The 27,595-nt window shown below is 32.7% G+C and overlaps 10 protein-coding genes and 2 non-coding genes across 12 annotated transcripts; 7 read left to right on the top strand and 5 right to left on the bottom strand.

Annotated features, from left to right (window-relative positions):
* Positions 1 to 230: 230 nt before the first annotated feature.
* MDM34 (ERMES complex subunit MDM34) lies at positions 231 to 1,892 on the bottom strand (the record flags this gene model as incomplete). The annotated part of the gene is made up of 1 exon (XM_003684046.1): positions 231 to 1,892. The coding sequence occupies one exon, from the start codon at positions 1,890 to 1,892 to the stop codon at positions 231 to 233; it is 1,662 nt and encodes a 553-aa protein (XP_003684094.1).
* Positions 1,893 to 2,417: 525 nt separating this feature from the next.
* Positions 2,418 to 3,716, bottom strand: SKI8 (SKI complex subunit WD repeat protein SKI8; the record flags this gene model as incomplete). The annotated part of the gene is made up of 1 exon (XM_003684045.1): positions 2,418 to 3,716. One exon carries the CDS (start codon positions 3,714 to 3,716, stop codon positions 2,418 to 2,420), a length of 1,299 nt encoding a protein of 432 aa, XP_003684093.1.
* Positions 3,717 to 4,085: 369 nt separating this feature from the next.
* On the top strand, positions 4,086 to 5,255 carry VAM7 (Vam7p; the record flags this gene model as incomplete). Its single annotated transcript, XM_003684044.1, has 1 exon — positions 4,086 to 5,255. The coding sequence occupies one exon, from the start codon at positions 4,086 to 4,088 to the stop codon at positions 5,253 to 5,255; it is 1,170 nt and encodes a 389-aa protein (XP_003684092.1).
* Positions 5,256 to 5,648: 393 nt separating this feature from the next.
* NCS6 (Ncs6p) lies at positions 5,649 to 6,782 on the top strand (the record flags this gene model as incomplete). The annotated part of the gene is made up of 1 exon (XM_003684043.1): positions 5,649 to 6,782. One exon carries the CDS (start codon positions 5,649 to 5,651, stop codon positions 6,780 to 6,782), a length of 1,134 nt encoding a protein of 377 aa, XP_003684091.1.
* A 3,565-nt stretch (positions 6,783 to 10,347) lies between these two features.
* Positions 10,348 to 11,178, top strand: TPHA0A05820 (C2H2-type zinc finger protein; the record flags this gene model as incomplete). The annotated part of the gene is made up of 1 exon (XM_003684042.1): positions 10,348 to 11,178. The coding sequence occupies one exon, from the start codon at positions 10,348 to 10,350 to the stop codon at positions 11,176 to 11,178; it is 831 nt and encodes a 276-aa protein (XP_003684090.1).
* An 809-nt stretch (positions 11,179 to 11,987) lies between these two features.
* SIP2 (Sip2p) lies at positions 11,988 to 13,262 on the top strand (the record flags this gene model as incomplete). The annotated part of the gene is made up of 1 exon (XM_003684041.1): positions 11,988 to 13,262. One exon carries the CDS (start codon positions 11,988 to 11,990, stop codon positions 13,260 to 13,262), a length of 1,275 nt encoding a protein of 424 aa, XP_003684089.1.
* Positions 13,263 to 13,965: 703 nt separating this feature from the next.
* On the top strand, positions 13,966 to 17,052 carry SPT16 (chromatin-remodeling protein SPT16; the record flags this gene model as incomplete). Its single annotated transcript, XM_003684040.1, has 1 exon — positions 13,966 to 17,052. One exon carries the CDS (start codon positions 13,966 to 13,968, stop codon positions 17,050 to 17,052), a length of 3,087 nt encoding a protein of 1,028 aa, XP_003684088.1.
* Positions 17,053 to 17,971: 919 nt separating this feature from the next.
* Positions 17,972 to 20,248, top strand: POX1 (acyl-CoA oxidase; the record flags this gene model as incomplete). The annotated part of the gene is made up of 1 exon (XM_003684039.1): positions 17,972 to 20,248. The coding sequence occupies one exon, from the start codon at positions 17,972 to 17,974 to the stop codon at positions 20,246 to 20,248; it is 2,277 nt and encodes a 758-aa protein (XP_003684087.1).
* Positions 20,249 to 21,115: 867 nt separating this feature from the next.
* Positions 21,116 to 21,943, top strand: CHO1 (CDP-diacylglycerol-serine O-phosphatidyltransferase; the record flags this gene model as incomplete). Its single annotated transcript, XM_003684038.1, has 1 exon — positions 21,116 to 21,943. The coding sequence occupies one exon, from the start codon at positions 21,116 to 21,118 to the stop codon at positions 21,941 to 21,943; it is 828 nt and encodes a 275-aa protein (XP_003684086.1).
* A 134-nt stretch (positions 21,944 to 22,077) lies between these two features.
* TPHA0Atrna4H lies at positions 22,078 to 22,149 on the bottom strand. Its single transcript has one exon. It is a non-coding gene; the product is annotated as a tRNA-His (tRNA).
* Positions 22,150 to 22,448: 299 nt separating this feature from the next.
* Positions 22,449 to 24,398, bottom strand: KEX1 (serine-type carboxypeptidase; the record flags this gene model as incomplete). Its single annotated transcript, XM_003684037.1, has 1 exon — positions 22,449 to 24,398. The coding sequence occupies one exon, from the start codon at positions 24,396 to 24,398 to the stop codon at positions 22,449 to 22,451; it is 1,950 nt and encodes a 649-aa protein (XP_003684085.1).
* Positions 24,399 to 24,799: 401 nt separating this feature from the next.
* Positions 24,800 to 24,870, bottom strand: TPHA0Atrna12G. Its single transcript has one exon. It is a non-coding gene; the product is annotated as a tRNA-Gly (tRNA).
* Between the last annotated feature and the right edge of the window lie 2,725 nt (positions 24,871 to 27,595).

Below are 27,595 nucleotides of genomic sequence, written 5' to 3'. Positions count from 1 at the left end.
TAAATGAAGATGCAGTTTAATTTACTTCTTATGTAAACTATTTAAAACATAATAATACACCATAAATATGCGGTTCATCATTATATATCACCAGCCCAAGTACTAACTGTATGGCGGCGGTTGATCGTGCGCATGATAATTACTTATGGCACTAACTTTTTTGGTAGTCTTATTATTGTTATTGGATGGTTCCTGGGACCAGCCCCAGTTCTGGAAGGTAGTTCCATTATTCAGACCAACGATGCTAAAACCTCTTTTTTTTCAAAAAATGGAGAAACTGTAGCTTCTGTACAATGCAGTCTATTGAGATTCAAGTTCTCTTTATCGATTACTTCATGGGCAATCTTATTCGTATTTTTATCATCAAAAGAAGCATGTATTTTGAATAATTCTGGCTTTCTTGAGAAATAGTCGATTCTGTTTGTAAATTGCTTATGGCGGAAAAACTCATACTCGTCATCAATCTCACTATTAACATGGTGGCCAATTGGTTCTTTTGTAAATGGAATATGAGTAGCATTCATCAAGTGAGACCCATCCACTGGAGTTACTGGCTCCGATGTGTGGGTTATCGTTGGGTCTAATTCGGCAAGTTCGTGTTGCGCTAATTGATGAATACTTAGACCAATATTAGATGCATGGGAAGTTTGTTTTGTTGACTCACTTGTATTTTTTTCTTGAATATTATTACTCTTTTTGTTAGCTGTTGTTTTGCTTGATTTGAAACTTTTGATTTTAATCTTTCTTCTGTTCGGCCTAATTTGTTCATTATTACTAGCTCTTTCGAATAAAGTGTTTTGTATAGAAATTATTTTAGGTAAGTCGATCTCATTATTGTTTACTATGTCCTCAGATAGATAATTTTTGTTCTTAATCACTGCATTTGCATTTTTTTCACTTACATCGGTATTTATTGTAGCCAACGAAGGGATTTTAGAATTAAACAAATGGTAGTTTTGTCTATCTAAACAACTAGGAATCGAAGACAATGAATTGAATGTTAAGGAGTGTAGTGATAATGTTTGTCTTGACGACGTAAGTGTTGAGAGTTTTAACATGTTGATTGGAGATAATTCTGTCAGATGAGATTCGATAGTTAGCATATTTCTTTTTGATATGTTCATGACTTCATTAGTATCATCAGTACCATCAGCTAAGTTTATAGTTGTATTATTTTTTGAGTTTCTCTGCTTATTTTTAATCTTTGTTGCATTGGTTTTATCATCACTAATGAACCAACTTTTCGACATATTGAAAATAATTGACGGTAAAACATCTTTAAAAACTGATTGCATAGTGTTTTTTAATCTTTTAGCCAGATATGGCTGTAGTAATTTGATCGAACAATCAAACTTGAAATCTAAAGATACGTCATTAAATGACAACCCAACACCGTTTTTCTTGACGAACACATTTGTGATTGCTTCTAACTGGATTTGTGTAAACGTTATAGTAATTGGAATCGGAAAACTGTCATTACAAGTAATATGGGGAGTTGTAAAGTTTGGGGAACTATTTGTTGATAAAAGTGATAAATTTGCTTCTATCTCAGTTTCTATTTGAAGTAATGCATCTTTAAAAGATACTTTACAAATGCTCTTAGCTATTGACCTTGGTTGTTGAGCACATAAATCCAGATCGAGAATTTCCAGATGAGGAGTACTTGGAAAGTCTACCTTGCTGACTGTAACCTCCTTCTTCAAAAGGTCTAATTTAGATTCTTTACCTCTTCCATCTCTACAAGATAAATCAGAATCATCATTGCTTTCATTAGTTGCACCATTGCTATCCGAATTTTTTTTCCTTGAGTTCAAGGCCTTAGTCAACATCGACTTCATAAATTTATTAAATGAATCGTCTTGGAAAGATTGCTCATCAAATCGAAAAGACATTGTTCACGATAAATATTATTATATGTTTCTTCTTTCTTTTTTGACAATATATTAATTATCTATATAGCAATATTTCATAAGTCAGTTTTTGTTATAATTTTTATGACTCTTTGAATTTTCTCAATTTTTCTTGAATTCTTATTGTTCCTGGGCCATTCAAGTAGATAATAAGTAACTGAACTAAAATGAAGCTAATTGAATATAACTTTGAAGGTTAAATTTAATCATTAAACAACTATTAGATAATATATACACTGCCTAATGTAAATATACATTGGAAGACTTTTACCTACCCCGGTTATACATTAAGTTCCTTTGCAATATTTGTGGGCAGTATCCGGGTAAGTAAGCGTTCTCGATTGTAATTCGACAAACGCAACCTTCTTTAATACATTACTTCTATAAGGTGTATAATATAGCTAACAATAGATTTGTTGTTGAAACCATTATATTTATATTGCTATGCTACTTATAAAATATGTTAGATTCGGTATATAGTCGATTGTTATTCTCAGTGTTCTTTTCTCAACTACCGCCGGCTTCCCTGAACCATCTTACGCTTCTATCGAGACATACACAAGCCAAACCTTCATTCGTATCATTACCAAGTCCTGATCTTACACCTTTGTCTATGTAAGTGACACCCATCACAGGTGGTCTCTTTAGGGAATCTCCTAATTCATCTTCTAGAAGGATTTCTTCTTCATTTTCAATGTCATCAGCAGAAAGGTTTAAAGTGGAAACACGTTCTTTTGTTTTCACATCCCAGACCCTGACTTTACTGTCATAGCCACATGTGGCTAGAAAGTTACCTGTTGGGTTGAATGAAAGATCAAATACCCAACCGCTGTGGGCGTATGAACCGATACTGGCTTGGTTGCTATGGGAAGGCACAGTAAAATCTCCAACTCTTTCTCCATAATCAGTTTCAAATAAACTTACACAGCCATAAGAACCAGAATCATTTGCAGCTGCTAATAAGTTTCCTGTAGGAGAAAATTTAAGAGCTCGTACTGTATTGCTATTCTGTTCGATACCTTGAATACCAAACCCTTCAAAAGTATATATTGGTCTCAAAGTTGTTAGCTGAGCAATTACGACGGAACCTGATGAAAATCCTGTTGCTATTAAACCTTTAATTGACATATCAATAGCGGTAGCAAAGTTTGGCGCACTTGGCTCAATCACGCCTTGTAAAACTAAATGAGGTTTTACAGCTATTGGACCTTGATCTTCTTCAATTTCTTCTGCTTGATTATCTTCATCTTTATTCGGTGTGTTTCTATTATTCGTTCTTCTTTTATCAGCTTTTTCCTTTGCAAGTTTTTTTTTCATTTCTTCAACATCATCTATTTCCTGTTCGAATGGGTGAAATTTCCAAATATATGTGTTACCTTTGACATCTGTAGCAGCAAATCTATGGTTTAAAGTTTTATCATCACTTTTCAGCCATTTTACAGCCCAGAAGGATTTCTTCATCTCATCTTTTGTTAGCAGTTCTAATGCTGACATTTCACCGTTTTTTGTATTAACTGAGTAGAAAAAAATTTCACCTGAGAAGCTTACACAAGAGATAATATAAAACTCCACCCCAGTTCTCTCAACGGAATGAAAAATATCTACGTGATGAACACCTGTCTTATGCACAAATTGAGAAACCATACGTTCCTTTGGTGTTTCGTTGTCTAGTAAGTTATTAAACCATAACTTTACAAATCCATCTCCTGAACATGTAACAGTGAATGGATTGGAAATAGTAACTCCATAAATATCAGCATCATGAGCTTTACCGCAATTGACAGTAGAAATGAAGATCTTTGACATTCTTTAATACTAGCAATTGACTTCAGTTATATATGCTAGAGTATATTATATATGTCTAATATTAGTGTTTAATTTCGGTATAAATACGCCACTATTAATATCTATTATGTCTTATAGATTTCACTATTTAAAATTCAAAATATTGCTTGCAATTACAGTTCGTCTTATTTTTAAGAATTAAAAAAATTCTTAAAAAACAACCTTCAAAATAAAAAGGTACATAGTTAAATATATGAACGTATTAGACACATAACTTTAAATTAATTAGGTTATTATCTAAAATAGCGCACCTAATTTAATACAATCAATAATATAGATAGATTGAATCATATTCAGCTATTCTTTTTTCTGCATATAAATGATATAAAGATGGAAGAAAAGAAAGTACGAGCAGATGTTTTTTTTGGAGACGCTAAAATTGTTAATAAAACGTATGCATTGTACCCATTCAGCATTAAGGTTACAAAAGGTGATGATTCATCTGCACATACAATTGAAATAGGCCCACTTTTGAAGAGATATAGTGATTTTTATACATTAAAGAAAAATCTCGAGAAAGAATTTGCAATGGAACTACCATATGAACTACCCAAACGAACAATAAATAACCTTTTTTGGTCAAGTCAAAGTTCTTTGGATAGCGATGTGATAAAGGAGAGGAAATATAAGTTGAGAAATTTTTTATTTGATCTATTAAATGATTCATTTGATACACGTTGGAGGAATTCTAGTTATGTAACCGATTTTTTAGAAATGGAGGAAGACTGGCAGAGTATAGTAAGACAGCTTTCGATGACTGATAAGGGTAGTAATAATAGCGGTGTAAACTATAACAGTTTCAATGTAAATATTTTTGATGATAATTTTGATTCTAATATTGATTTATCAATTTCTAAAAATTGGGATTTATTATTTAAAGAATGCAAATCACAATTGTTACAATGTAAGAAAAGTCAAGATGATAAAAACAATAATAAAGTGCTAATGAAATTGCGTTTGATATTGAACAAACTCGAAAGCACATTACCTAATGATGTTGATGAAAAGAGCACGGAAAAAAAGAGGAATTTAATCGAATTATTTAAATCTGACGTAAATGAAATAGTTACGACATCATCATTGTTAAGAAATTATGCGTTGAATTATCCTAATAAATCATCCAGCACTGTAGAGAATTCTGATGATGCTTCAGATAGAAATATGAGAAATCAATTATTTAAGAAATCAGAAACTCAGCAATCAATTAATATCAAAAAACCTTTATTAGGGAGGAGAAGGCTAGGAGAAACTGAAGAGACGATGGGTTTAGATAATCAACAACTATTGCAATGTCATAAAGATGAGATGATAAACCAAGATCAGGAACTCGAACAACTGCAGAAGATAATACATCGCCAGAAATTAATGACAACAGAAATGAATTCTGAGTTAGCTCAACAAAATGAACTTCTCGATATGATGGATGATGAAGTAAATAACACAAGTGTGAAATTAAATAAAGCTAATTCCAGAGTCAAAAGGTTCAACAATAATAGTTGATATATTAATATAGATTAACGATTAAATACTGCATATAATAAAAAACAATTTCATAAAATCGTATACGATATACATTATTTAGGATTCGAGAGACTATAAACGTTATCATCAACCAGAAGAATTACTATGCATTAATCTTTTATCCACATTTTAGATTTTTTACTACGATGGGAAAGAGGAATTGAAAAAGTGAAAAAAAAATCATTAATCTTTCTTACTCATCGCTTTTTTTATTGGCAGTTGACACTACGAACTCTCATTTATAAACGGTTTAAATTGATAAGATTAGTAAAATATTGCTTGTTAGTGACGTTTGGTATTGTTAGAATTCAAATAAGTTAACGAGAGGGAAAGCGTCAAATTTGTCCGTGTGAAACAGTATTACTTTGAAACATGTTCGTTGCACCAAGTGATCCAACTAACAAAGTTAAGAATTTGAAACTATCACAACTTTGTGAACTTTGTCATTCACGTAAGGCTATCATAAAGAGACCAAAGAATTTACAAAAGATTTGTAAACTTTGTTTCTTCCATGTTTTTGAAACAGAGATTCACAATACTATTGTTGATAACAAATTATTTTATAGAGGTGAAAAAGTTGCAGTGGGCGCATCTGGTGGTAAGGATTCCACTGTGCTGGCTTGTATTTTAAAACTGTTGAATGAAAGATACGATTATGGTATTGAACTTGTCCTATTGAGTATTGATGAAGGGATCGTTGGTTACAGAGACCATTCTTTAGCTACAGTGAAAAGAAACCAGCAACAATATAATCTACCTTTAGAAATATTTTCCTATCAAGAACTATACAACTGGACTATGGATGAGATTGTAGAGGTAGCCGGTATTAGAAATAGTTGTACATATTGTGGTGTGTTCAGAAGACAAGCTCTTGATAGAGGAGCAGCAAAATTGGGAATTAAACATGTTGTTACTGGTCATAATGCAGATGACATGGCAGAGACTGTATTAATGAATATTTTAAGAGGGGATGTTGCAAGGTTAGAAAAATCCACCGCCATAATGACAACTAGCAAAGGGTCACCGATTAAAAGATCGAAGCCATTTAAATATTCATACCAGAAAGAAATTGTTTTATATGCACATTATAAAAAGCTTGATTATTTTTCAACAGAATGTTCATATGCACCAGAAGCGTTCAGAGGTACAGCTAGGGAATTGATGAAGAATCTGGAGGCTATAAGACCTAGCTGTATTATAGATATTATATATAGTGGTGAAGGCCTCGTATTGAAGCCAAAAAAGCCGAAGAGACAAACAGTTGTTACTAAAAATTCATCAAAAAAGATGAAAGAAGGAAATAACACGACCTCTGCGAAAAAGACAGAGTTTGTTGATGGTAATAGGTGTGAAAAATGTGGATATTTATCCAGTAATAAGATTTGTAAAGCATGTATGTTATTAGAAGGCTTAGAAAACAGTAGAGCTAAAATCTCAATTGAAAATGATACCTCTGCCGATGGAGCTGCCAAAACCTTGCGGACACTAGAAAACCTCACATTCTAAATATATAGCATTCTCTATTAGACAATTATAATTAAATATTTATTAGTTAGTCAAAAGATAAGTTATTTCACCTGAGGAAATTGAGGTACACTAAATTTTTTGCGTTTTGTTTATTATAACTTATGTTTAGCATTCTGTTCAGTTGAAGATTAAACTCCAAGTGTACGGTTAACAACTGGAACCAAACAATAAATTGCAGACAATTGAGAAAATGTCATATTCAAATTACAGGTCACGTGCTTTACCTCATCAAAAGCAGGAACTACTTTTTATTTCTTTTGCGCTTGAACTAATTTGTTAATTCTGCAATTGTGACGCTGTCGAGAGTCTAATAAGGAAGTTACTAGTATTTCAAGAACAATGTTATCAGGAATATACCAATGCGGTAAATATTGGGTGTGTCTATATATAATATTGAGCAACCTTTTTGACCAGTTCACACCTAATTGGGTAATTACGATTGCCAATTTTACATTTTGGAAAAATAGTTTTTCCGAAGATGCAACCATTAGAAAAAAGAAAAACAAGGAAAAACAATGATCTGTCTTTTAATTGGTTGGATTTTTCTCATTCATGCTGTGCCTTTCGGAGAAAAGCTCAAGAAAAAACTTACGATAGATAACGCGTAGACTATAGGTTTGTGCTCGGTTTTATCCGAAATTGTTTTTTTTCAGCCAAATCTGTGATTTTCCGAAGTTAGAGAACGAAGTAAGGGAACGCCATACTGGTTGTTACCGTCGTTCTGTATTGTATTTCAAGGTCACTGGTGATATAGAGCGGGTGAAGGTTTTTCCGTGACGCACTGCAGAACCATCAAAAGCACATCGAAATGTCGGACGAAAGTGAGTAATGCACGCAGGAGGCAAAAACCCATGCTTCTCGCATCTAATGCTATTGTCATGATTTAGTGTAGGATTTATGACTTGACGATGTTCAAATCATTTTCTACATTCAGTAAAAGCAGGTTTCTATCCCATTCAAGTCATTAGACTCTTTTCTTTTATCTGTTGGTGTTTAACACCAACAGCCAGATGGATCGTTTATTTGCTCTTCCTCTTCTTCACACGTAAAAAAAGGAAGGAAAAGGATTATTAGAATTATGCAACATCGAGTAATTTTTTGAAACGACTTTGATCATTTGTGCTTCGCATGGTTTGCTTCTTTTTTTTTGCGTATGTTAAAGAGGGAGGCAAGTTTCGTTCCCTATTTTAGATATTCTAAAGCACACCACTATATTCTTGAATTGTATTATCTTAGGGTTATACTAATTCGTGAGTGACGAGAATCAGCAGAGAGAGATAACGTTGCTTATTTACTCAGATGCATTGTAAATGGCCACATGCCTAGGAAAACATCAAACAGCAGCGACAGCATTGCACCATCCACCATCCACTCCAGCTATCGCGGAAATACGACCGGAAAGCATGACAATGAACATCTCTTCGTACAGATATCAACTTCTACAAAAAACGGAGATACACGCGTGCATAGGAGCTGGTGCTACTTGCTTATTCAACTTTTTCTCTATTATCTTTTTTTTCTTTTTTCAATTTTGTAACTAACCCGAAAGTTGTTTGAAAGAGTTTAATTAGTTTTTCACTTCAGCCGCTATTTGTATCACAGAAAAGGAACAACTATTTATTGTACGAAGAAAATGGAAATCTGCGGTTGTCCGTGGTGCCACCGACAGAAAACACCAACAATAATAATAAACTGCTCTTTAAGTCCATATGTAAGGCTTTATCTCCGTATTGAGTTGTTGTTGCGAGAAAGGATCGACATGTTGAACGATTTGATTTCTTTTTATGCGAGACTGGCAAGAAAAGTACTGGAGAAAGCGCACTCGGAAAAACTATTTCTTCTTCATGTGGAATAGAAGTGGATGCTGTCGTCCACCCACAAGAAATTTGCCTCCATTTTAGGAAAACAGAGAAACCACCGCAGCTCACCGTTTGTGGATAGCAGAGAAAAAAAATTGCTTTTTATTTATTTTGTGCTCCCCGTAACAATCATAGAATGGAAAAAAAATCTTATCACCGCGAACTCTTTCTCCAACATTGGTTGGTTACCAAGAATCTCCATAGCATCGCCTCCATTTATCCATTATCAACATGGGGAGATTAGCTTTACGTTCTCCCACGGGGATATCTTCGTGTACTCTGGTTCTAAGCACGTTCAAGATGAAGCACTTGAACGTACGGACAAAAGGACGAAACCAAGATTTGTCGTGTCAAATCGGGGTTTTTTGTTTCTCATCCTCTCCCATTTTCCACTTAGAAAACATCATGGAGACGTCTTGGCTCAGGCATGAAAGGAAAGGAAACAGTAGAAGCAGGTGAAGAAGCCCAAACCAATCCTCACCAGATCATAATTGTACGTCATTTCTTCCACCATCACTTTCGCACACGCACTCATGTATTGTGTTTTTCCTTTCGTTTACTTATTGTGACGACAAAGTTTCAAAATTGCTTCTCCCGAGAGTAGCCACTAAATGTGCCTAGGAAAGTGGCACAGAGCCACTTTCACATGTATTAATGAGGTAGCATTCGTATAACCAAGAACCATATTGATGCTTCATTGCATATGTCTTTACCTGTGCGTGATGTTCTCACAAAAGCAGCAATTGCTTAAATAAAGAAAAGGTTCGTCCGCATGCTTCAGACAACGCTAGTAGCACTGCCACCAGTTTTGAGCATTCACGGATCAAATGGATAATTTTTCAATCTTTTAATTTCTTAATTTCCAGATTAACATGTACCCCATTGAATTGCCGGTTTTCTATGAAAATCACCGAGAAAATTACTGTATTACGATACTTCGAAAAATATAAGTGAAAGAAAATTGCAAAAACATCAAGATCTCGTTCTAATGGAGAGATATACACACAGAAACGGGTTCATTACCCGTTTGATTAAGGAAGGATAATACACATCAACCTTACACGTCGAAATTTGAACTGGCAATAACTCACCCCATTAGTATCCTGTTTTCTTTATCACCGACCGATCATCATCGTCTTCATCATCATATGCACATACTTATATGTAATTAACAGCCACTAAAACGTCGTTGCTGCAACAGCTACTTCTTAAAACCACCACTAGCAATCAAAACATATCTGCATTGCAAGTAATACAAAATGGATCATGAGCGGATAATTATCGTCTATTCGCTTTGAATTCACTTAACTTCAATCAGTCCGAGTTGTTCGAATAAGAGGCATCATCTCACATTCACAAAACATACACATGTCTTTCTTTTTGGTATGTTTCCACAATGGATACTCCAACTTATCTCAGTGTTACTTTGGAACTCTTAGATGTATAAATGGTTCTTGTTGGAAAGCAATTTCTAGGAAATGTATATATATAATGTAAATGGTTTTCAAGGATTCAACTCCACTAATCCGTTCACTTCTTTCCCTATTTCTTGCAAACATTAAATATTAGTTGCATTGTTATTAACCTGTGTAAAATACATCAAGTTTTGCCTCGCCTATAATTCCGCATCACAACATTCTCTATTATTTTTAAAAAATTATAAGTTATAAATTTAAATTGTAGATATGTCGAGAGTTCATATCTCTAAAGTTCTTAAAGGTAACGTTTCCCTCACCACTGGAAAACGATTAAAAAGTAAAGAAAAATTCCCAAACGATAATAGTGAAAGACCATTTTTTTGTGAATCTTGTGGAAGAGGTTTTTACAGACTAGAACATAAAAAGAGACATTTAAAAATTCATACTGGTGAAAAACCATATAAATGTAAATTTGAACAATGCATCAAAAGTTTTAGTAGAAGTGATGAATTGCGTAGACATTCAAAAATACATATTTCGCCTGCTACTAAATTAAGCCCTAATAACATCATTAGAACCTATTCTCCGGTGTCATCTTCGGAAAATAGCAATACTACGATGACTGCAACCACTCCAAAGAGATGTTATAAAAAGAGACAATCTAAAAGTAAATATACAATCCCTTTAACCCCCATTTCTTCAATGACAGATATTAAGAGTAAGTACGCACCTCTTCCTCAGTCATCTCAAATTTACACAGAAGCTCCAGTAGATAACAATGTTGCTGCCACTTTAGCTACTCTAAAAAGAACAGCCGTACTACCATCTTCAAACAATAAGCAAGCTAAAGCAGATGTCATTTTTAAATTTTCTGACAGTGACAATACATCTACTTCTTATGGCAGTGATAATGAAATCAGTGGTATCTCTTTCGATACCTCAAATCCATCACCTCCTTCTGGAGTATCATTAACTTCATTCAATACGAATTATTTCCCTTCAACTTTATCTTCTAATAATATTTTAAATATTAAAACGAGTTTACCTCCATTAAGAACAATTCTAAAAGGTATTGAAATATTTGAAAGTAACAATTGATGATGAATTGTAGAGAGTTTATCTAAAACACACATTCACACATATCTCCTTTGAGAAAACAAAAGTCAAAATTACATGTGAACCATTTAATCAAAGGTTGATTATTTGTTTCATTCATTTTTTTCAAAACTCGCATTCTTACATTTCATATTCAGCATATATTGTAATTATTTAAATAGTAATTTCAGTTGTAATAAAATATCTATATCTATCTATATATATATATTCAATAATATTTCAAATTATCATTTCCATAATATATATATATATTACTTCTAAGTTAGTGCATCATCCTGATTCGGTTAAGATACAAACCTTAAGAGTCGCAAATGAAATATTAAATAAATCTAATCGATACGACTTAAAAATGCAACAGTTACTATTGTCTACGTTAACAAAGCTGGCATGTCCTTAAAGTGTCATAAAATAAAATTTATATACACACTGACATGCTCGAGAACAGTTACCCGGATCCTGAGGTTATCATCTGCTTTCAAATAATATAAAAACATTGCCCGGCTTTCTCCTTATGTGTAATTTTATCATCAGACAGTAGTAAAGAAACTCGTTAAAAGGTTTAAAGGAATGAAATATTCAAAAGTCACAAAAATATCTAAGCTTATTATTTTAATTTGAAGATTTCTTTTATATATAGTCATTTATGCTACTCGAATAAAGAGTAGCTTTTCTTGGTTTATTTCAGAAGGAAAATTGATCATAGTGTATCTAATCTCACAATAACTTTCTTTGTATACCTTAAAGAGGATAGCAAAGAAAGTAGTTAACAATTTGTAATTGCTAATTATATCATGACCAGCAATAACAGCACCAATGGTACGCATAGTGCTAACAACAGTGCTCCTGTGAAGGATGTCTCCATGGTAGACTTAAACAACATCGACGAAAACACTAAAAATATTACTCAAAGTTTATCGCAAATGAACATCGATAATCCAAATGAATTAGAACCTCAACCAATCATGAGAAATAAATCTACCTTAATTTTCGATGATGATGATGAGATTCCACCTTATTCAAATCACGAAGAACATGCTTCCGATATCATCTCTGATTCTGGAGACGAAGCTACACATAATACCAATGTTAATTATAATACAAGTAATGGTCAAGAGCAATCACAAGTAGATGCTGCCTCACAAGAAAAAATGCATCAACCGCAACAAAGAGCACCACAACAAGCTCAACAACAACAAACTTCTAATATTATGGTTCCTGTTGATATCACATGGCAACAAGGTGGTGAGAAAGTTTACGTTACAGGTTCTTTTACGGGTTGGAGAAAAATGATTGGTTTAGTGCCTGTACCAGGTCAACCAGGCGTTTTACACGTCAAATTACAATTACCTCCGGGTACCCATAAATTTAGATTTATTGTTGACAATGAATTAAGATTCAGTGATTTCTTACCAACAGCTACTGATCAAATGGGTAATTTCGTTAACTATTTAGAGGCTGTCCCTAGAACACATCCAGATGCTTCCCTTCAACAAACTCACGTCGCAAATGATCAAGATGGAAAGTTGAGACAAGATCAACAACAGCAGCAACTTTCTCAACAACAAGCACAGAAACCAGCTCAGCCACAAGGTGTTACTGAATCAAATAAAAGTAAGAAATATCCAAGAAGTGCACGTTCACAAATTGCTTTCGAAATCGAACAAGAACCTGACGATTTAGGTGATGGGTTCACACGTTTCCGTGAGGAACAGCCATTAAAAGCCGTCTTAGAGTACACGCAAGATATTCCAGCTGTTTTCACAGATCCTACTGTAATGGAACAATACTATCTAACGTTGGATCAACAACAGAATAATCATCAAAATTTAGCGTGGTTGACACCACCTCAATTGCCACCTCATTTAGAAAATGTTATATTGAACAATTATTCAAGCTCTTCCAGCGATAATAGCCAAAATACTTCCGGTTCATTACCAATTCCAAACCATGTAGTTTTACATCATTTGGCTACCAGCAGCATCAAGCACAACACTTTATGTGTTGCCTCCATAGTGAGATATAAGAGAAAATATGTCACACAAATACTGTATGCTCCATTACAATAAGAAAGCCGCCTTAATAAAACTAAAAGGCACGAAGCAAAATTCAATCATAAAATATGATATTCTGAAAGCAAAATACTTCTAAATGTATTATTAAAGCTGAAAGCTTCATAAATTATTCCCGCGACGCCTTAATGTATAGTATAGTCTGAATAAGTTGACTGAAGTATGATGCTAATTTTAAAAGCATTCTCGTTAGACTAACTCTGTGAATAAAAAAGAATAATTAACTTATAAAAATATTATATATTTATCTTTCTGTATATCTTGAATAATAAATTGTCTCAATAATTAACTTATTGTTCCTTTTAAAAAGTATGAACTTTAAATACTTTTGTAGCAATATGTGTTAGTACTCTTTGTTATATCAAGATATAGTTGCTGAGTTGCTGAGTTGCTGAGTTGCTGTTACAGGGTTGGTAATGAAATTTGATTCAAAATATTCATCATTTACAACGAAAATAAATTTACCCGCACTTAAAATGTATCGCGTAAAAAATTTAGATATTACACGAAGACACGACCAATTTTAATTAGATGAATTAATATATAATTGATGTATATAAGTAATATTTCATTATGAATAAAAAAATCATATATTATTAACATTATTATTAATATTTTCCAATTCCTAATCAAGTTCTTAGTATAGGAAAAACGAAATTCGATAATCTCTTTTGTCTAAAATATCGACATTTAACCAACAATGGAGGAGTTGAATATCAATTTTGAAACTTTTAAGAAAAGGGTATTATCTTTGCATTCAAAGTATCAAACCTTTGAAGACTCCCCAAAATCTTTATTGTTTACCTTAGGTTCTTCAAATTCTGAAAACCCATACCAAAAGACCACGATCCTTCACAACTGGCTACTAAGTTATGAATTTCCAGCTACTTTGATTGCTTTTGTTCCAAGTAAAGTAATCATTATCACAAGTGCAGCAAAAGCTAAGCATTTACAAAAAGCCGTTTCTCTTTTTGAAGCTGAACCTGTTAAATTGGAGTTATGGGAAAGAATCAATAAGGATGTTGAACACAATAAAAAATTATTCGAAAATGTGATTGAACTAATTAAGGAAGCAGGTAGTTCTGTTGGATTATTAACTAAAGATGTTTACCAGGGTAAATTTATGACTGAATGGAACCCACTTTGGGAAGAAGCGGTTAAAGCTAATTCACTTACTACTGTTGATGTTACTGTAGACATTTCTAAAATATTAGAACAAAAAGATGCTAGAGAAATGAAATATATCTCTGTTGCTGCTAAAGGTTCCGATAAATTTATGAATTTACTTTCGGATGAAATGGTTCGTGCTGTTGATGAGGAACTAAAGATTTCGAATGCCAAACTTTCTGACAAAATTGAAAATAAAATTGATGATGGCAAATTTTTGAAGAAAATTTCTAGTGAGATGGCTGCTCTATGCCCACCTGATCATAAATTTAACATTGATTTATTAGATTGGACATATTCTCCAATTATACAATCTGGATCGAAATTTGATCTAAAGGTGTCCGCCCGTTCCAACAATGATCAGCTACATGGTAGTGGTTCCATTTTGGCATCATGCGGTATACGTTATAACAATTATTGTTCTAACATCACTAGGACATTTTTAATAGATCCATCCGAGGAAATGATTAACAATTATGATTTTATGATTGATTTACAAAAGAAGGTCGTTGAAGATTTCTTAAAGGTTGGCTCTACTCCAAAACAAGTATATGAGAGTGTTGAAGAATTTATTCAAAAACTGAAACCTGAATTAGTTCCATCATTTACGAAAAATATTGGTTTCTTGATGGGTTTAGAATTCAGAGATTCAAATTTCGTCTTAAACACTAAAAATGAGACCCGTAAAATCCAAAACGGTGATTGTTTCAATATCTCATTTGGTTTTAACAATTTAACTGACTCCAAAACCGAGCAATCCTATGCATTACAGATTGCTGATACCGTTCAAATTCCTGAAATTTCAGATACTCCTCAATTTGTAACTGATTATACTAAAGCCAGATCTCATATCTCCTTTTATTTCAACAATGAAGAGGATGAGAAACCAAAACCTAAGGCAAGTTCTAACATTTCAATTAAACCGGAAGCAAATTCAAAAATTTTAAGAACAAAATTACGTGGTGAAGCTCGTGCGGATTCAAATGAAAACCAGAAGGAACAAATTCGTAAAGAAAATCAAAAGAAACTACACGAGAGATTACAAAAAGATGGTTTGTTGAGATTTAGCGAAGCAGATGCATTAGACACTGGTAGTGAGCCACGTCAATTTTTCAAGAAATATGAATCTTTTGTACGTGAATCACAATTACCATCTAACGTTCGTGATTTAAGAATTCATGTTGACTGGAAGAGTCAAACAATTATTTTACCAATTTATGGTAGACCAGTTCCATTACATATTAATTCTTATAAAAACGGTTCTAAAAATGAAGAAGGTGAATACACTTACTTACGTTTAAATTTCCATTCTCCAGGTACGTCAGGTGTTTCAAAGAAAACTGAAGAGTTACCATACGAGGAATCAGATGACAATCAATTCGTACGTTCTATTACTCTTAGGTCAAAGGATGGTGATCGTATGAGTGATGCCTTCAAGCAAATTCAAGATTTAAAGAAAGAATCTACTAAAAGAGATCAAGAACGTAAAGTATTAGCTGATGTTGTTCACCAAGATAAATTAATAGAAAATAAAAACGGTAGAACGAAGAGATTAGATCAAATTTTTGTTAGACCAAGTCCAGATACTAAGCGTGTTCCAAGTACTGTATTTATCCACGAAAATGGTATCAGATACCAATCGCCACTAAGAACAGATAGTAGAATCGATATTTTATTTTCTAACATGAAAAATATTTTCTTCCAATCATGTAAGGGTGAATTAATAGTCATCATTCATATTCACTTGAAGAACCCAATTTTAATGGGTAAGAAAAAAGTACAAGATATTCAATTCTATCGTGAAGCTTCCGATATGGCTGTTGATGAAACTGGTACTGGTAGACGTTCTCAAATGAAGTTTAGAAGATACGGTGATGAAGATGAAATAGAACAAGAACAAGAAGAAAGAAGAAAGCGTGTTGCTTTAGATAAAGAGTTCAAATATTTTGCTGATGCCATTGCAGATGCTTCGAATGGTTTATTAAATGTCGAAAGTACCTTCAGAGATCTAGGTTTCCAAGGTGTACCAAATAGATCTGCTGTTTTCTGTATGCCAACTACTGATTGTTTAGTTCAACTAGTCGAGCCTCCATTCATGGTTGTCAATCTTTCAGAAATCGAAATATGTATCTTAGAAAGAGTCCAATTCGGTTTAAAGAATTTCGATATAGTTTTCGTTTACAAAGACTTTAAGAAACCGGTCACACACATCAACACAGTTCCAATAGAATCATTGGACTTCCTAAAACAATGGTTGACGGATATGGATCTTGCTTACACAGTCTCTTCAATTAATTTAAATTGGACAACCATTATGAAATCCTTACAAGAAGACCCACATCAGTTTTTCTTAGACGGTGGTTGGTCTTTCCTGGCTACAGGTTCCGATGACGAAGGCTCTGATGATAGTGATGAAGAAATATCCGAGTATGAAGCATCTGATGATGATCCAAGTGATGAAAGTGCACTTTCTGAAGAAGACGACTACTCTGAGGAAGAAGCCTATTCCTCCGAAGGTAGTGTAGCCGATGGTAGCGAAGGTGAAGAAGATGGTGAGGATTGGGACGAATTAGAAATGAAAGCAGCAAAAGCTGATCGTACCAGCAATTATAAAGATTAAATAAATTCAAAGAATCCAAGAAATTCAAAAATAAACATTGTGTAAACTCAAGTATTTGTGTGTGTGTTTCCCCCCTAGATAATCGAACGGTTTGTAACAAAGTATTTTATATACAATAAAGTGTTCTTCATTAAGTTATATATAGTTTGTCTTCACACTTGTATCTACATTTTTAATACTCTTCCTGCAGATAAAAGAATACAGAATTGACGATGATCCATCGCTTACCATAAAAGCTTCAAATAAACAGAGGTTACTTAAAATCTTGTTCTTTTTTTAAACAGCAGAATTAGTGAATATTAGAGTTACTGTAATGAAGCTTACTCTAAATCCCACCGGGGTTAATATTAAATGAATAGATAGATTGTTACAGAAACGCAATTAATAAATATAATCATAATGAAGATTGGTTTACTTTAAATGTTAAACTAATGGTTGCTATATTGCTTTATTGGCTGATTGATGATGCTGATGATGACCCTCATGTTCAACTTCAAGTTCCCTTTTTTTAATGTCATTTAATTTTCTATTTCCGAGCGTTTAGTAATAATCACCGTACGGAATTAAGTACAAGAATGTCAAAAATGATTATCACAAAGATGATTAATGGCTCTGAGTCCGCATAATAATTAAATATTTAAAATTAATAGTGGAGTGAGAGATAGGCGGCTAAGGTAAGAAATAAATATTGGGGTAAAAATGAATGATTTTTTGTAAAAGGATTACAACGATATTATTCCTTTAATTAAATTTTTTAAGACATATATAAGAACTATATTCTATTCTAAAGATTTCAAATGGTTTGATAATATTTTTCTTTACCTTCCTTTTTTTATATTCTATTATCTTAATTTATTGTACAATGTAGTGCAATACAACACAAATACAAACACAGAATACTTAACAAATATATATAATTATGACCAGAGGTTCAACTTTAGATAGAAAATCAAGGGTTTTGAATCCACAACGTTTTATTCGAAATGAAAGAGATAGTTCGAAACTAAATATCGATGAGATTAATTTGTTTTTGGAGAGTGATCCAAAAAGGTCTAAATTGACACACTCTTTAATCGATCAACTCGTTAATGATCCAGTTTTAAAAACTGGCATGGATTATTACGAAATGACAAAAAATGAAGAAAGAGAAGTGACAGCTAAAAAAATTGCCAGGATGGCACAATATATGGAAAATGATATTAAAACTCAGAGAAATTTCTTTAGAAATGAAGATTTAATTAAAAAATTACAAAATGATCCAAATTCAATCGAACCATTAAGTAATAATGATGTAGAAATCTTTGATAAAAGATTATCATTAGTTGCTAATATCGACCCACAATTAAGCACAAGAATTGGTGTTCATTTAGGGTTATTTGGAAACTGTATCAAAGGAAACGGTACAGATGAACAAATAAAATACTGGCTTCAAGAAAGAGGAGCTACATTTATGAAAGGTATTTATGGGTGTTTTGCAATGACAGAATTAGGTCATGGGTCAAATGTGTCTGGTTTACAAACTACCGCAGTGTATGATCCTGTCAGTGATACATTTACATTAAATACACCCGATATTACTGCAACTAAGTGGTGGATTGGTGGTGCTGCCAGCTCCGCCACTCATGCTGCTGTTTATGCAAGATTACTTGTGAATAACAAAGATTACGAAGTTAAAACCTTTGTCGTCCCATTAAGAAATCCAGAAACCTTTCAATTATTAGCTGGTGTTGCAATTGGTGACATTGGAGCAAAAATGGGTAGACATGGGATTGATAATGGATGGATTCAATTTAGAAATGTTGTCATTCCAAGAGAGTACATGTTATCCAGATTTACTAAAATTAATAGAAAAACGGATAATGAAGGTGGCATTGAGGTAACCGTAAAGACAGAACCACAATTAGATCAAATTTCTGGCTATAGTGCTCTATTAAGTGGTAGAGTTAATATGGTTATGGATTCATTTAGATTTGGCTCGAAATTTGTCACTATCGCAACTCGTTATGCTGTTGGTAGACAACAATTTGCCAACTCACCAAATGAAGAAGAAAATCAATTAATGAATTACCCATTACATCAGTACCGTATCCTGCCACAATTAGCACTCGTCTATTTGCTATCACCAGCAGCATTTAAATTAATGGATACATACTACAACACATTAAATGAATTGTACAGGGTCTCCGCAAAAGCAGACGCTATAGACCCAGCAGCGTTACAAACTGTCACAAAAAAATTAAAAAATCTATTTATTGATAGTGCTAGTTTGAAAGCAACGAATACTTGGTTAGTGGCAACGTTAATTGATGAATTAAGACAAACTTGTGGTGGTCATGGTTATTCTCAATATAATGGATTCGGCAGAGGTTATAATGACTGGGTTGTTCAATGTACATGGGAAGGTGATAATACAATTTTATCATTAACTTCTGCTAAGTCAATATTGAAAAAGTTTGGTGACGTTGTATCAAAAGGTAAATTCAACGAGAAATTTGATTCCGATTCTTTTAATTATTTAAACCCAAGGTTTGTTCAAAGTGTATTAACAAATCAAGTTAAGGCTAATTTAACGGATGATCCAAAAGATGCTTACAATTACACTGAAGTATGGGAAGTATGTTTAGTAAAGCTTTTAGCTCACATAGGCAAAACAATTAAAAAGACCAAGAAAGTCGATGATGTTTCAAAATTATTAGTCGTTGTATCCAAATTTCACGCAATTCATTATATGTTAAAAACCTATTATCTAAAAATCTCATCTCAAAAAGATTCTCATATCAATGATAAAGATAGCAACGAAACTTTATGGAAGTTGTATAAATTGTTTTCTCTTTATTTTATTGATAAACATGCTGCTGAATTTCAACAATTCAAGATTTTTACTCCAGATGAGATCTCCGTAACAGTTCAACCAAACTTGTTTGCATTATTACCTGAAATAAGGAAAGATTGCATTGTGCTAACCGACAGTTTCAAGTTGCCTGACGCAATGTTAAACGCACCAATCGGTTACTATGATGGTGATATTTATAACAACTACTTCAATGAGGTAAAGAAAAGTAATCCTATCGAAATTGATGGAGCTGGAAAACCTCCATACCATGAACTATTATCTACAATGTTGGGAAGAAATTTTGAAGTAGATAGTCTGGGTGGGTCTGCCACTTCAGAAATTTTAGCAAGGCTTTCCTTGTAAACTCTTTCGTGCCGCATAAACAAGCAGCTGAAACTCAATTTTAATACATACATATACATAAATAAATTAAAGAATATATATATATATATCTAACGAAATTATGAATAAATAATTACACATCAACTATCAGTTCCAATATAATTTTCTAAATCGCTACCAACAGTATTCATGGTTTCTCTTGAAGAAGGGAGAGTGTTAAATGAAATTTTTCTGAAAATACCTATATCATCCATCAAGAACGTCTCTCACTATCATCAAGCTCTCTTCTTGTCTTAAAAAACATGTAGAGTGACAATAATTCTTATTGTATCGAGTCAGAGAGTAACCAGATGTCTAATAAGTTTGAGATTGTTTCTTAAAACTCAACCTCAATAACCTCAATAACCCAAGAACACCAACTGGGGCACATTCAAGTTTTCCATCTCACCTCTTCTCGATACCTTACATTTGCACGTTCTTACATCCATTGTGGCTAAAAATGAATAAATGGCATCATTCTCAAAATCTGTCCCCTTGCACAAAATTTGTTTACACGGCATTGTTCAAATTTCGAAATAGACGGGTAAATCAAAATGGTAATATTAATGATGGACAAAATTATTTATATACATATACTACAATAATATAATAATAATAAAACCTTACTCCAAATAAAGTTTGGAAGTTGAAATTTATTATAAGAAGGTTAAGTGCATCTCGATTAGTTAATTCACTGCTGGTATAGATTTGCTATTCCTTTGGTACTAAAAAAGATCGGAACAAAAAGATAATATTCCTTTGAGTGAATAGTTCTACCCAACAATTATTTCACTTGTCGAACCAGAAAATATTGTGTACCCATTTTTGCAAAATACAATTTTACATACAATGAGTCGTAATCGTAACCAGGATAATGTTGACGTTGATTCCAACCAAGCTACCATGAAGGAATTCGATAATTCTGCTCTCACAGACGGCGAAGACAATGTAAGTGAATTCGAAGGTTCGTTAAGTAGAAGAGCATCAAGTATATTTACTTTAGATACAACACCACTAGACCCACCAAATAAAAATGATATTGAAAAGTTTACCAGTGATAAATACCATTTTAGTATGATTAGAAATTTACATCTAGCTGATTATGTCACCATGTTAAATGGGTTCTCCGGTTTTTATTCAATTATTAGTTGTTTGAGATTCACATTAACAGGTAAGCCACATTATGTCCAACGTGCTCATTTCTTTATATTTTTAGGTATGTGTTTTGACTTTTTCGATGGTAGAGTCGCAAGATTGAGAAACAGATCTTCTTTAATGGGTCAAGAGTTAGACTCTTTAGCCGATCTAGTATCATTTGGTGTTGCTCCAGCTGCTATTGCATTTGCTATTGGTTTTCAAACCACACTAGACGTTTTAGTACTATCATTCTTTGTTTTATGTGGCCTAACTAGACTTGCAAGATTTAATGTTACCGTTGCACAGTTACCTAAAGATGTTTCTGGTAAATCGAAGTACTTCGAAGGTCTACCAATTCCAACTAGTCTATTTTTAGTACTTTGCATGGCCTATCTAGTCAGAAAAGAATTGATTCTTGACAACATTCCATTTGGTATATATAGAGAAGGTTTGGTATTCGAACTCCACCCAATTGTCTTTCTTTTTTTCATCCAAGGATGCGGTATGATATCTAAAAGTCTAAAAATTCCAAAGCCTTAGATAATATATATGACACTTCTGTAAATTTAAATATATTAACATAGTTTTAAATGAAGTCGTTTAGTTTATAAGCGTCTACATAATAAGTTCAAAGTGGTGCTTAAATGTTTTAAAATATTTAACTACCAAAAAAATGCCATCTCCTAGAATCGAACCAGGGTTTCATCGGCCACAACGATGTGTACTAACCACTATACTAAGATGGCATAAAATTTAATAACTGGTTTCATGATAGGAATTACATAAACTTTAAAAGTGATATTATAGTTACTCTACAATGGTTGAATTTTCTTGTTAATGCTCAACAGTTGAATTCACTGCTTTAATATATTAATAGTTGTTAAATTATATATTAGATGTTTAGGTTAATCTCTCTGGTATCGTATATTCAGTTATTCATCCAGTGTCATTTCCAACATTTGTAACATTTACATATCTATTAAAATTATCTATATTTCCTTTATGATATGTTTACATACATATAGGACAATTATGCCTTGGACTATTAGATATCTTGTAATTCTAATGCATTATTATCTTCATCATTGGATACTGCTGTGTAACCGTTTTTAGTCTTACTCTTTGATGAATTTTTGCTAATTTCAGTTGGATTGATAGCTAATTCTACTTCATCATTATCTAGTGCAAAATCGATATCATCATCGCTTACATCCCAAGATACAGTTTTATTAGAAGTTGGGTGTCTTCTATTTGGATCTCTTAAAATCGGGCGCCTGCGTTGGCTACGATTTTGTAAAACAACAGTGGATAAAATAGCAACTATCATAAGGAGAAAAACTAGAGCTAATGTAATCTTAGCCTTTGGATGAGAACGTGGACCTTCAGATCCCGACCCATTTTCATTTGACTTTAGAACTCCATCATTATAATAATAATAATCATAAGCATAATCATAATCATAATAATCTGAATTTATGTCGGGTTTTTCAACTTGTTTCTGATCGTCATCATCTGAGTAGTTATCATCGGAAGTAGTGATCAATGTTTCTCCACCATTTTCATCAATTTCAGATATGACGTTGTTCATATATATGTCTAGAATACCACGGCTAATCAAACTTCTGTCATTTGGTACCATATGAGATGCATTATATACACTGATAAATGTTAAATTTTTATCATAATGGATAAAACCAGCTTTTTGATCTTCATTGATGTTTAAATCCCTATAAACCCACTCGTAATATTCAGAAGCACTTGTAAATCCAGATGATCCACCCCATTGCATTTTTTCAATGGAATCTAAAACCCCTATATTGTTACAAATAATATCATTTGCTCCATTATATAATATTATTTCAATTCCAGTTTTTAAAAGTTCAGGTAAATAATGAATAGAAGGTTTTGCAGTTGGGTTAGTTAAACGTTTAAGCACATCATCATTACATTCGCCCCACTTTGGTGTTACAGATGGATCTAAATTCAAAGCTTCGAGAACACCTTCTTTAGAAAAGAATTTTGGGATATAAGCTATGTCTGCTGGCCAATTCATACCACAGGCGGGATATGAGTCCCTCAATTTGAAATCATACACATTAAGACAAGCCTTACTTGCTGGTGTATTTGGCGAATTATCTCTTGTGGATAATAGAAGTGCATTTATTATTCTGTCACATTCAGGGTATGAAAATTGTTCTTTCTCTTTCTTAGAATTTATCTTATTTTGGCACTGTTCATGTGCCTGCAATAATCTGTGAAAATTTGATGATTCTTTATTGATTATATTATTTTCAAGTGCAAAAGGGACGTATGAAAGTGATTGAGTAGTTGGATCAATCCAACCGTTTCCGATTAACATAGCTTTTAGATTTAATTTTTTATCATTATTACCTTCATTATATTTAGTGATGGCCTTTGCAAAATATGGAATATACTGGCCGGCATAACTTTCACCTGCAAGTAGTAATTCCTTTTCCAAATCACCTGGAAAGATAGTGAAATAATTTATTAAAAAGCTCATGAAATGCTCCGATACTAATTCTAAGTCATTATCAAAGTTTGTCTTTTTTTGTGTTGATGAAGAAAATCCGGTGCCTACTGGTTGGTCAACAAATACCATATCAGCTCTGTTATACCATGAACCTTCATTCAAATATAATTTACCTGTAGGATCGACCCTAAATGGACCAGTTTCAGCTAGAGCACCATCCATTGAAGAGCATCCAGGTCCACCATTAAACCATATAATAAGTCTTTTAGAATTTACGTCTCTTTTCTTAAACTTCCAAAAAAAATAATCCTTATCTTTATTGGAATCTTGCATACTTGAATTTGAAAACAATGGTATCAAACCAGAAAACATAATAGGGATTTGAGATTCATCTTTTATTGAAGAAATACCCGGTAGTAACTCAGGAGCAACGGAATAATCATTGGCAGTCAATAATGCAGTTACAAACTGCGACAAGAACAAAAAGTGAACCAATAGATGCATCTTTCAGAAGAGATAAAAAAATGAAAGGTTCACTTGATCGAAGTAATGAATGAACAATCCGATCTCTTCCTCCTCTTTTACTTATCAAATAATTGATTTCCGTAATATAATTATATTATCTGCCTATGACAAAATGTCAATAATGAGTTTCTTGTAAATAAAAGTATTTATATCGAAAAATATGTTTAATCCATTCTTGAAGGTTTATTATTTTCAGCCTGCATTCAGTTTCGGATATCGCAAATTTTGACATATTTGCCTCAGACACATAAAACAAATGTATAAGTCATAAATATGATAAGATTAAATCAAAGATCCATCGAAAACTGTAGTATCAAGAAGCCAATGTAAATATTAGTTTTAATATATACACTGTTGATATGGCCAATATGCAAAAAGAATGCGCAAGCCCGGAATCGAACCGGGGGCCCAACGATGGCAACGTTGGATTTTACCACTAAACCACTTGCGCTTTTATTATTGAAGTTATTGGAAGTAGTGGGGTTGCTAGCACTTAAGATTAACTTGGTTTGGGACGAGCGCTTGTACGACTCGTTGATATTTGTGGAGTAACAAGCTTATGTTGGGTAGTTCCAACATCTAAGTTAGTGTCATTAGCCACTTCAGTTGCTCTAGTATAGTCCATCTTCTTTATAGTTAAATAATCGATTGGTCCTTTATTAGTGTATTTAAACTATTCTATATAGAGTTAGAAGCCCTCCTTATATATGAGTTGAACTGACAGTTGAATGAACACGTACACATGTTCATTCATCCTCCTAAGATCTTTAGTGCTGTATTGTACATCTGTGTTTATCGCGTAGCCATTTACATTGTAGTGAGAAATTTTCACCTACCACTTGGAAGATTGTTCTAGACCTTCTTTCCATTAGTAAGTGATCTATTAGTTCTGGACTCAAAGTGTCATAAACACTTAGTTCTGTCACATACACTACAATAATTCTGACAATATTAAGTATGGAGAAACAAGCATGGAACCAGCTACAGGTTCAATGTTGTTGACGTTGACTGGGTGGTTTAGCTGTTCGTTTGCATTCAAAGTTAGTAGGTAAGGATTATAATATTTAATCTGATCAGTTCTCTTATTGTATAAACTACAAATAGCAGATACTATTAGAATACTATCTTACACTGTTGCATTCGAGACTTAAGTATCGTCACATTCTGTTCCTTATATGTCGGTCTCTTTCAACTCATTTATTAAGCTACATATCCATTGAACGGGTTAAAACAATAGATAGACTGAATTAACTAAACGATCGTTTATTAAAGTAGAACTTCGTTTAACTCTACTACTTGCAATTTGTCTTTAGAGTAATAGATCATAGATACCATAACTTCTGTTATAAATCTAAGATTCCTGACATTAAGTGATAGTAACCACACTACTATTACAAGTTTATAAAAAGAATGCGTCAATTTCCAACTAATAAGTTCTGCAATAGCACATTGGCAAATAAAAAATATATATCTTCGAATTCAATAAATTTGTAAAGGTTATTATGCAATGAATGGATGCTTGAACGAATGTTTTATAGACAGGCAGCTAACCTGATTTGATTTTATCAGAAATGTCAGTAGTCGTAGAAGTAGTAATACAATATCAGATATTAACTCATCTGGAAAGTATTGTCCCAAACCTAATACAATGTACGTCTTCAAGAATATAATTTAGTGATTCTAATATATATAAAACGTATTACAGAAACCTTTAATATATTATACCTGACCAACAAAACAGATACTGGATTGGACTGAACACTAGATTAGAATAAACTGTAAATATCCCGATAGTCAATAGGTAAAGGGTTTATTTATCTAGTTCCAAAAACATCGAATATATTAATCCCAGTATATACCCTAACGATAATAATTTAATAGCTTAAACTATGGCTGCAGCTACTAATTAGATATAAGAGAACAAACAGAATTATTCAATATTGCGAGATAAATATTCATCTTAACGCACTTTTTTTGCTATTATAGTCATCAGTCATTAATATAAATTATACCAGAATATTAATGTTTCATATTTCCAAAACTATATTACCTTTTTCCTCGTCTTCAATTATTCTCCCATACTTTGGCTTGGTTAATCAATTAGTTCAAATCCCCTTTCTCACTATAAAATTAATAATCAATTTCGAGATTTTTGAGAATCCTCTAACGTGACCATTTTTGGAAGTAATTAATATGTTGAAAACATCTTAATAGCTTTGCATCTTAATTGAATGAATCCAAACTGAATCATTATTATAGTATACCCTAGATATTCAATGATGTTTTTAAAGAAGTGTTTTCATTAGTGATGAGGTGATTTCCCTTGGACCTTCTCAGGGATAAAACTGAATCAACTCTTTGTATCGCTTGGATCTAACGATAAGATCACCATAATATTAATAAGCTTACTAAATCATAGTTTGATTTTCCGCAACAACAGATGTTATTTCATATTAGTGTAATTTAATGTCTCTTGTAGATTTACATACTTCACCCGCATCCTTTTTTAGATCTTCGAGAAAATGACTTGATCCGACAGTGAGAATGTAGATCTTAGATCTCAAGAATGGTTAACAAGAACAGAATGTAAAGGATATCGTTGCTTTTAAAAGGCTTTCCCTCTCTTTATGTCATGTTCATGAGGGGAAGCAGGTTTTCTTTTCACAATTTATTTATCCTTAGGTAAAATCAAGGATATAAAAGACTTGGTTTTTTTAATCTAATATCATATACTTTTGATAATGTTATAATTATATTTAGCTATTGATTTTTCTATACAAAAAAGATCAGGGAATAAAGTTAGACCATATTTAATATTTACATTGTGTAGAATAGCGATTGGGAGACGTTTTATTTTTAGCAGTGTGTATTATTTGTTGCATTCATGCATATAATTTTATTCCCTGAATATTTTCGAGCAGTTTCATGATGTCTAGGAGGTATACACTAGACTAACTATTGATATACCTCTTGGCAACATACTAAGAAATATTTAAGTTAAATATGGATGGAAAATTTATTTAAATTTGACCTTTTATATTACTATATAGATTTTTGTATAATATTTATGAACTTATTATAATATATATTTTCAAAATTAATAACTTTTTATTATTAATACCAACACGTATTTCTTTAATAATTTATACGTATTTAATTATGCAGTATTGTTTGTT

The sequence above is a fragment of the Tetrapisispora phaffii genome, chromosome 1 (assembly GCF_000236905.1).
Source record: "Tetrapisispora phaffii CBS 4417 chromosome 1, complete genome".
Taxonomy (NCBI): Eukaryota; Fungi; Ascomycota; class Saccharomycetes; order Saccharomycetales; family Saccharomycetaceae; genus Tetrapisispora; species Tetrapisispora phaffii.
The sequence above is the reverse complement of the archived record's forward strand: the minus strand, read 5'-3'. Positions and strand labels throughout refer to the sequence as shown.